The following is a 9,241-nucleotide window of genomic DNA, read 5'->3' as shown; positions in this document are numbered from 1 at the left end:
ATATCGTAAAACATTTTATCGTCTGTGTCTCACAAATGTTCTCACGGTTCTACAATGTGACCACAACGAAAGGGAAAGTTAAGTCCTTAGAAGCTTCGCCCTTGAAGACGGTAAAAAATGCTAGGAACCCAGAGGCCTTTAACGAAATAATACACGTTTATGATATCACAGAGCGGTGTTTCTATACCAGTTTCTCGTACCGTAAGATACGTGATACATGGCTAACCGCATCAAAAATACACACACAGCTAGACTTATCGCGATACAGATACGAGATACGCGAAGAGTATCTAAGTTCATATTTGGGGTACACGTATCTTCAATGCTTCCCAGCGCTGGTGACTTGTACTTAAATAATGCGGAAATGGTCTTTTTTTTATGACTAGTGAGTTAATGTCGATGAGAGCCTGGTCGAACAGTTTGAATGCTATGGGCGAAGTGGCCTTTAAAAACGAAAAGCCATGCATTCAATGGCGAATTTTATAAGGTGGGCGATGACAAGTTCCCTCTTCTGTTGCTTATGGTCAGGTCTCTCCTCAAGTACGCCAAGTATATGATTCACGAAAATATAATTTGTCGGGGTGCTGCGCCATGGTTTAGTTTGACTTGGAATAGTCACACGAAGGTGTATGGCGACGACTGCGTTGACATTAAGACTAGCGTAGACATGCCCAGATCAGACGTTCCCTCTACGTGAAGCGATCCGCGAACGATGCAGATGCCGACTCTACGCGAACGATTGAAACACCGACTACACAGATCGAATTAAGAAGTTGGGGCTTTGAGGCTCGCGAGACGTTGGCAGTGTGTCTGGATGGCTCTTTAACGGTACTTGTGCTGGACATTGCTCGAAATGAAACGTAGGGACACGTCAAGCGGTTGATCGGTGCGGAAAACGGGGGCTTTACGCGAGGGACATGATCGTGTATAGTTTAGAGTGAACTTGGTGTCACAAACATAAAGAAGTGCCTAGCAAAGCATATGCCCACGACCTTTGATATGGCTTGCTACTATTTACTCGCAAAGTTGTAGTTTGTTACCCCTTCCTCGTTGTCTTTCCACATTAATGGTTAAAGAAGAAGGCGCCACGTTAGGAGAGGGTGAGCCAAGCCTAGCTATTCGAAGGAACGTAAAATCGAGATACAAGCATAGCATTGTACAACAAAGTTATCGGAAAGAAGGGTGACGGTAAGAAGGAGTGATGTAGAGATGAGAAACAATAAAAGCGTAAAGTATGACATAGCTTTGTATAGTATAATTCTGAAAGGGGATGGCAAAGAGAAGTGAAGATGAGGAAGATATGAGAGGGTAAATTATAGCGTAGACTTGTACAGAAAAATGGTGGGAAAGGTAAGTGAGGGCAGGGAGAAGGAGAAATGGTAAAGCATAACGTAACGATATGGTACAGAGAGTGGTAGTAAGATAATTTAGGGTCAGGAGGAATGTAATGACGGCGACGAGGATGGGAGGAGAAGGGGATGATGAAAAACGCAGCTGTATGTCTAGTGTAATGTACAAGGAGCGGGAGAGAGAACTCAGGGCGATGAGGATGATGATGAAAAACATTTATTATAAAAGAGAGAGGTACGGGGCCAAAGCATGACCCCGCTACATGGTCGGCGCCCTTAGTCCGGGACACCGCATGACGAGGCCCCTACTCGCGCCCGTCTCACCAGAGCCCGTTGAGACTCTAGTGATGAGCAGTTGAGGAGGGCAGTCTCCCATGCCTCTCGGGCGGGCGATGAGGAATGATAAGAAGACGAGGAGGAAGAGCTTCACGGCTTTCTCAGTCTTACCACCACTGATGCGTAGCTGCCGCAATATTTTTATGACTGAGATGAAAACGTGAAAGCCGCCGGCGTAACGCTAGACCCCAAATTCGAGAGGTGCCTGAACATGGCTGATAATAAAATTGTGGATTGCTTCGTGTCGTCCGTGGATCGATAACAATGGCAAAGACAGTTTCAATGACGTTTAACTTATCTATCTATCAAAAGGCAGTGAGAATACCGCGTACAAGGCCTGGAGGCTGAAAATATATTTGGGAAAACTCCAGACAGCCAAAAATGCTGATGTAGATAGAAAAGGCTTTCTTGTGCACGGATACAGGTCACAACAATCTGCGTTGTGCGGTAAAATGCCAGAATATGATGATGCTTTATATATCTAAGATTAGTCCGCCAGCCAGGCTGCCCATTTGTTAAACCTGATTTTTATCTCACCTATACGAAGATGATCGAATAGAGCAAACCAATTTTTCGCGATTTTCTGAACCTGCCGAACCAATTATTAGGAAAGAGTTTATTGAACCACCAGAATTCGTCAAGTGATAAATAGCGGGGGCCACTCGTTTAAGCTTCAATGGTTAAAAAGTTATACTGAGTGCTCGTGGACGATATCTATATTTTTATAAGTGAATGTGTGCATAATAGCGGCGACGGACACCCATGGCGATTATTAACAATTTCGCGATAAAAATAGGCTGTTGATGTTGAGATCATAACAGCTTACGCCTTATGATATTATTCACCGAGCACCACAGAAAACTCTCGGTACTCCAGAGTTGCCCTGCACGTTCGCACAGGTTTTCGTAACACGGCCTTGTTTGAACCTCGCATGTCTGAGGAGTTCTGCGCGTGCATTTGAAGCATAAGCACTTGCCGACTCGGGTTGTGAGGACAATGTTGGCAGTTTATCTTGGCGTGACCAACATCGATTGACATGAGGCGTGCTTGCCCAGGAAAAAAATAAAACAACGTTGTGTTATGCGTTTACACAACTGCTGCGCGGCACTAGCGGCGCTTGTAGTACTCGCATGCCGTTTCGAGCTTAAGTCACCGTCCGCTGGTCAAACACGAAAGAATGTGTATCGTTCGGTGACCTTCGAAAGCCAGCTTCATTGAACAGTTGCCTGTTTGTATCGGGACGACAGGATGTTTTTCGAAGTTCCCTCTGATTTTAAGATTATTCGGGGCTAAGGTCTGTGCGGACCACCGGCGCAACACAGTTTAAGAAGCTCGTGAATGCACGTCCCTCTCTCCCTGATGCGGACAAGTGCAGTTCGGCGCATATGCATGACCGGTCGCGAATCATAAAACTGGTGAGCGAGGGAATTCTGTCCATACAAAAAAAAATAATGGTTATCGTGTACACAACGCTACTCTTGTGACCAGTGTGCGAAGATTGTCGTCGGGACTATGACATTGCGTAGTTCTTTGTATGGTGGCTGTGTCCACCCGTTGATCCTGTCTTTTCACCTTCCTAGCATAAAACTCAAGCCATCCGTCGAGCTCGTGGCTGTCGGCTGCGATTATTTCAACTCACTGAGGTGTGTTTCTTTTCCATCGGTGCTGGGGCGACGAAGTGAACGTAAGCGAAGCATGATTTGTGATGAATACCAACAGACTTTACCATTTTTGTTATTTGCTGCTTGACCCCAAAAAATGCCCAGAGACAAGAATTTAGACGGTTGGGGACATCATAATCGTAACGCAAAGGCCACGCATGAAGCAAAGTTGAGTTCAAACTTGAATTCAGAGTGGTTTTTTTTTTCACTAATGCATGGCTCTCGTCTTGTCAACTTGAGAACAGCCTAAATAATTCCAAGGTGTTTTAAGATAAATTATTTCTTAACAATATGAGGCTTTCTTGTTAATATAAGATGCCTAAATTGTGATTTTAACATCAAACATTCCCGCAGTTATTACGTAGACAATATGTTCATATTGTCGTGAAACCTCGCGTCGACCTTATCATAACAAATAGCCCGGTCTAATGCCCTTTCCGAACATAGTGAAGTAATTTCTTAACCACTTTAAAAATCGACTTGCGCAGGTCGGTATAAAGAAGTGAAAAACAAAGGAAGGTATACAGAGCAAAAGGGAAGCAGCGATGAAACAATCTACGCTTTTCGCTGCTTTGCTTCTCCTGGGACTTGTTGCAGGTGAGTGCACGAAAGCTGCGATAGATGCTCGGTATAAGTATATAAGGCATAAAGTATGAATAGGTTAATAAAATGCTTTGTTGGGTGCGTTGGTTCCTTCTAAAATAAATTTGAGTGCAAATGGGCATCACTCAAGTCGCACCGTCATCCCCTCTTCTTGTGTGTTGTCCATTTGCGCTCAAATCTATTCCAAGCAAGAGTAAGATTAGGTGATCACACTTAATTCTCTGCTCGAGAAAGCTCATGCATATGTCTTGGTAAATTTCTCTCGTTAACAATCCCTCTTTACGAATCAAATGACACTAAAACAAATTACTGGATTGTACAATAATTATACACAACATGGAACGATATGTCAGGCGTTTAATCACTCGTGGAAATGAGAAAGGAGGAAATAGGTGTAAGCAATGAACCGTATTCTAGAAAATGAGGCAGATGAACTTTGTCAGAGTACATAATCAATGTGATAAAGTCATTGGAGTAGGCACCAGGAAAAAATTAACTTACACCCCCCCCCCCCCCTCCTAATCTTCCAAAGAAGCCGCCAAGTCTGCACATTCGCTTAGCTTCAGCTGTCCTGCCATTCTTTCAACTGCACAGTTATGAGAAAGCAGGTTTTTAGTGATATTGACGGTGAAGTACCTGCATGTTGCATGCCAAGTGTAGTGCCAATTCACTTCTGATTATGGCTTTCTTTAGGCCATGGACCGAAGGTTAGCCGTTGTGCGCTGCATTTTACAGCGAAAGCTGTTATGAGATCACTTTTCGGGTCCCGCACAGTTGCATGTTGTCCGCCGCTGCCACCGCCGGTGTCCGTAACCACATCGCGCAAAATTAGAAAAAAAAACCTAGCTACAATGGCACAGTGGGGCTCGAACCCAGGTCCGCTGGATGCCAGCTCAGTATTCTAACCCTCAGCTACACCGGGGCTTGAGATTTGTCATCAAACTTGCCTTAGGCAGGCATGATGTCGGAAAAGCAATCACGTTAATACGAATTATAAAGCGTTTTACAACAGCAAAATAACAACCAGTCGTCGCGCAATGCGAAAAGCGTGACGAGTAGGCCGTCCAACGTTCCAAACCATAACAAAAGTTTGTTCTTGTTTCTCTATTAACTGTGGCACATACCCACTTCAGCAATAATTCCTCATCGTCGTCAGCCATAAGATAGACAATCGGCACGAAATTCCTTGCAAGAGTTTAGCGGATACCTCGCTTCTCAAAAAAATGACGAAAAATAGCATAGCGAATGCCGGCGTACTACCAAAAAGTTTACTATTAATGCCCTAGTGAGTACCATGCCAGTGTGCTTGCAGTAATTACCCAATGAGTGTTTTGAAGAGGCTCTGAAAGGCCGCCCTTCTAGCTTTCGCTGTGACTGTGCTGCACCTACCGCGCAGGCCTGGCGTTTTTATTTCTGCGGTGATGGTTAAGCGCGTATTTTTTCTGGGTCGTCAAATGCGATAAAAATAAGTGGGGAGAGGGGAGGTTGGCGCTGTGGTGAAATTTGACCCGCTCTAATTAGGAAACCTGCCCACGTTTATACATACAGAAGCCAAATTTCGTTGAAGACCACGCACTACACTTCCGTACAGATAATAGAGAAAACATTCGAGCCTTCGTCCTTGCAATCTGATATGAAGCTGTATAGCAAGCTGGTTGTGATACACGCACTCTATGCTGAGGTGTTGTTTATACCCAATAACCAGAATAGCTTGTTAGTCATCATGAATATCGCAGATTTTTTTGAGGTTATTACAACGTGCCAACTATACGTATACAGCCAGCAAGGCCATCGAATGTGAAGACCCGATGCCCTTGAAGGGCAAGTGGGTGACCAACTCGGAGAACAAGAAGCACTGCGTGATCCTGGTGAAAGAGAAATGCCAAGGCATGCGTGATATTCCCACGGAAAAATGGCGTCGGGGCAAAAAGGTGCGCGACAACTGTGACATTCCTCGATTGACGGCCATCGGCTCCTTCATAAACAGCGAGAAGTTCAATGGACACGCGGCCATCTTTGATTCCTGTGACACGGACGGCGTATGGGTGAGCATCCCACAGCTCTCAGGTGGTAGTATTGATAATCGATATGAGAACATTATAACCGACAGCAGGAACGCCGCAGCTGAGGTGATCATCATTCTCATGTTCCACTTAGTTTAGCACAGCATTAGTGTGTGGATTTATTGGCTCTGATTGATTGATATGTGGGGTTTAACGTCCCAAAACCACCATGATTAATGAGAGACGCCATAGTGGAGGGCTTCGGAAATTTCGACCACCTGTGGCTCTTTAACGTGCACCCAAATCTGAGCACACGGGCCTGCAACAATTCCGCCTCCATCGGAAATGCAGCCGCCGCAGCCGGGATTCGATCCCGCGACCTGCGGGTCAGCAGCCGAGTTCCCTTAGCCACTAGACCACCGCGGTGGGGCTGTATTGGCTCTGTGTCATCATTGAAATGATGCTGGCACATTTGTGCCATCCGCCGTTTTGTTATGCAAAGCATTTACCAGAAAACCAAACAGCCACATCTATACACGCTACAGTAGATGTCAGGACCTACTTACATGATAACGCCTGATAACACACCAAGCGTATATATGACGTACCAAAATGCATGAACTTCACCCGTCACTACAACTTCAAGCTCAAGTTACTAAAAACCACATACAGAACGATCGAATATGACGTATTGAGGAAAGATTTGGATTTTTGTAAAAAGCGACACTTCATAAGAGTGATTAATAAATGTATTATACACGCTATGAGGACCCGATTTTACTTATATTCATTTCACCCATCGTACAAATCTTATGTGACCCTTGTGTTGATATGCAGGACTCAAACTTCAGAATTAATGTACAGACGGCACTGAAAAGAAAGCGTTCCTTAAAGATTTTTCGCACTTCGTGCCTTTCATTTATTTCAAATGAACAGTACTGGGGCTTTGTACCCAATTTTACAAAGTTTATGTAGCTTCACTGTTATTTTATTATGTATTTTTCAATTTCACGCGTATTTTTGTGCGACATAGAAATTTAGATGTGAAATTTGCATTTCAGGAGACCTACACCAGTGTCGTCATCAACATAAGGAGCTTGTAGTTGTAATAATACCAATTGTCGGGGTTTAAGGTCCCAAAACTAGCATATGATTATGAAAGACGCCGCAGTGGAGGGCTCCGAAAATTTCGACCACCTGAGGTTCTTTAACGTGCACTTCAATCTAAGCACACAGGCTTCAAGGTCTTTTCGCTTCCTTCGAAAATGCGGCCGCCACGGCCGGCATTTGATCCCACGGCCTGCGGAAGCTTGTGGATGAGTGCTGATGTTATTAAACAGAATTTCCTCTGCGTAACAGCATGGCCATGCCATTTAATGCCCATCCAATGTGCCTGTCTGTTCACAAGCACAATTACTGCCTTGCCTTCTTTAATATCTCGTCTACATGACAATTTAGCTTAAATGTTGAGTTTTGGCAGGTCCAACGTATACATGGGATTCCATGTGAAGCGCAGCTTTCTTGAACAGGTAGATTGATTGATGCAACTCCACTCATCTTCTGTTGTGCGGTTTTAGCATAGCGATTACGAACTCGTCCGCTATATCAGCAAGAGACTGAACGCCGCATATCATGGCCCAAGTGACTGCACTGGACTGCTTATTGTCTGTCTTCCTTAATAAGTAGAGTTTATTACACTATATGCCTAACGGTTGTTGCGGGGCCCAGGGCTAGGCTGCCTATTCCATTTCTCATTCGAAAAATCTGGGCCAGTAGTGAAGGTTTGGTAAGCCAGAGCTATCTTGAAAACAGGCCCAACTAGTAATAAGAGGGATGAGTGGAAGTACTACTAGGTAAAGAGAACATGGAAGCTCCATTTAAGAGAACAGATAATGTGCTTCAAGACATTGTTACGCTCGGTGTAAACGGGTATCATTTGTCGTTGTACTGTTTCATTGTGTAGAGAACGAAGTTGGCAGCCAACATATCCGAAGGGTTGCCAGATGGTTAGAGCAGTGCTAACGTACATGTGAACTATTCGGCAAGACAATACTACTATCCAACAGGATGAACAGGTGAAGACATGAATTTAATAGGTCACGGGCGGGGCTCTCATGCAGGTAAAGTCGTGGAGTGGTCGCAAGGAAGATGTCGCTTTGAATAAAAAATGCCACTGGCACTGTGGACAACATATTCCCGTTTGCTGTCCTCCAACCCTCACGCGCACTCGCTCACCTTTTTAGAAGACCGACTTATCCTTCCTTTGATTGCTTGTTTTCAGGTGATTGACCAGTGGGATGCTGCTCCTGTGGACCGTCGCAAGATGGTTTTCGGAGACGCTCGTTCTTACTTTGACGGCGACAACTTCTACATGATAGAGTTGTGACGAACGAACTTTCCTCAATCCACATCATGACCTGACCGCGAAAAAGTAAAGCGCTCAGGTGTGTGCAAAAAACAAAAGCAGTATGTTCAAAGTGTTCAAGATGTACAATGTTTCGCCAGGAAATGTCTGAATTTTTATGCACCCTAATTGTTTTGAATGGTTGAATGAAATAAAGTGGAGCAAAAACTTTCCATCATAGGACATGATGACGGACGTGTGAGGGTTTTTTTTTTGGGGCGCGAAAGTGTTTTACTTAGGGGTCCACCAAAACTCCAGTGACGTACTTCCGTCACGGATGTGATGTTGATAAAATGGACGCGAATGGGTGAAAAAAAGGAAACCGTCTGAAAAAGTACCCGCTGGATATGGGAACTAGCTTTGTTTTTCTTGCTATTTCTTACACTGTCGCACCAATGATTATCATAAATTTCAGTCTTTTGGGCAAAAGCATCGCAAACGCCAAAGCAACGTACACGTATTTACTAGTTCATAATGAACGTATCGTCTACATTGATATTTCACATAAACTAGAACTTCTTGTATAGCCTGTCTAAAATGTGAATGGTTATAGTAAAGATATTCAATTAGTATATCCACAATTTCGCAGCATCCATTTCTTCATTTTTCAGTGATAGTTGGGATGAGACATTTGTTATAGAATTGAAAAATTCATCGACCAGATTTCTTCGGAAGTTTTAAATAAAGCACCTGTGAACCAAACAGTGACACATGATATTTTCATCAGTAGACAGAGTGCTAAAATATAAAAAAAAAGATATGGGTAAAGGGCATCATAAGTGTACCTCCTATAGCTATAGTCTAAAATTCATATGCGAGGATTCGGAAATATCTTGTCGCGAAAGTTATAAAGCTTAGAGACAAATCTGGATTCGTCCGTCTCTA

The 9,241-nt window shown here is 44.0% G+C and overlaps 1 protein-coding gene across 4 annotated transcripts; it reads left to right on the top strand.

The window, feature by feature from the left end:
- The first annotated feature begins 2,963 nt into the window (after window positions 1-2,963).
- On the top strand, window positions 2,964-8,544 carry LOC142805483 (domesticated amidase effector 2-like). Of its 4 annotated transcripts, none has more exons than XM_075891189.1 (5): window positions 2,964-3,100; window positions 3,266-3,328; window positions 3,835-3,943; window positions 5,729-5,994; window positions 8,234-8,544. In XM_075891189.1, exons 3-5 carry the CDS (start codon window positions 3,892-3,894, stop codon window positions 8,336-8,338), a joined length of 423 nt encoding a protein of 140 aa, XP_075747304.1. In that variant the 5' UTR covers window positions 2,964-3,100; window positions 3,266-3,328; window positions 3,835-3,891; the 3' UTR covers window positions 8,339-8,544. The 4 variants fall into 4 exon arrangements, with proteins under 4 accessions (XP_075747304.1, XP_075747302.1, XP_075747303.1 ...); XM_075891187.1 differs by having other exon boundaries at window positions 3,266-3,369; XM_075891188.1 differs by lacking the exon at window positions 2,964-3,100 and having other exon boundaries at window positions 3,166-3,369.
- Window positions 8,545-9,241: the final 697 nt, after the last annotated feature.

Source organism: Rhipicephalus microplus, chromosome 1 (genome assembly GCF_043290135.1).
Source record: "Rhipicephalus microplus isolate Deutch F79 chromosome 1, USDA_Rmic, whole genome shotgun sequence".
Classification (NCBI taxonomy): domain Eukaryota; kingdom Metazoa; phylum Arthropoda; class Arachnida; order Ixodida; family Ixodidae; genus Rhipicephalus; species Rhipicephalus microplus.
Note: the sequence above shows the minus strand (reverse complement) of the source record. Positions and strands in the feature narration are given on the sequence as shown.

What these genes read in the sequence shown, in the direction of transcription:
- LOC142805483 (XM_075891189.1), top strand. Translation starts at nt 3,892, where the DNA reads ATGAAACAATCTACGCTTTTCGCTGCTTTGCTTCTCCTGGGACTTGTT. An exon ending in TCTCCTGGGACTTGTTGCAG is followed by an intron (nt 3,944 to 5,728) that starts GTGAGTGCACGA and finishes ATACGTATACAG; the next exon opens with CCAGCAAGGCCATCGAATGT. An exon ending in GTGACACGGACGGCGTATGG is followed by an intron (nt 5,995 to 8,233) that starts GTGAGCATCCCA and finishes GCTTGTTTTCAG; the next exon opens with GTGATTGACCAGTGGGATGC.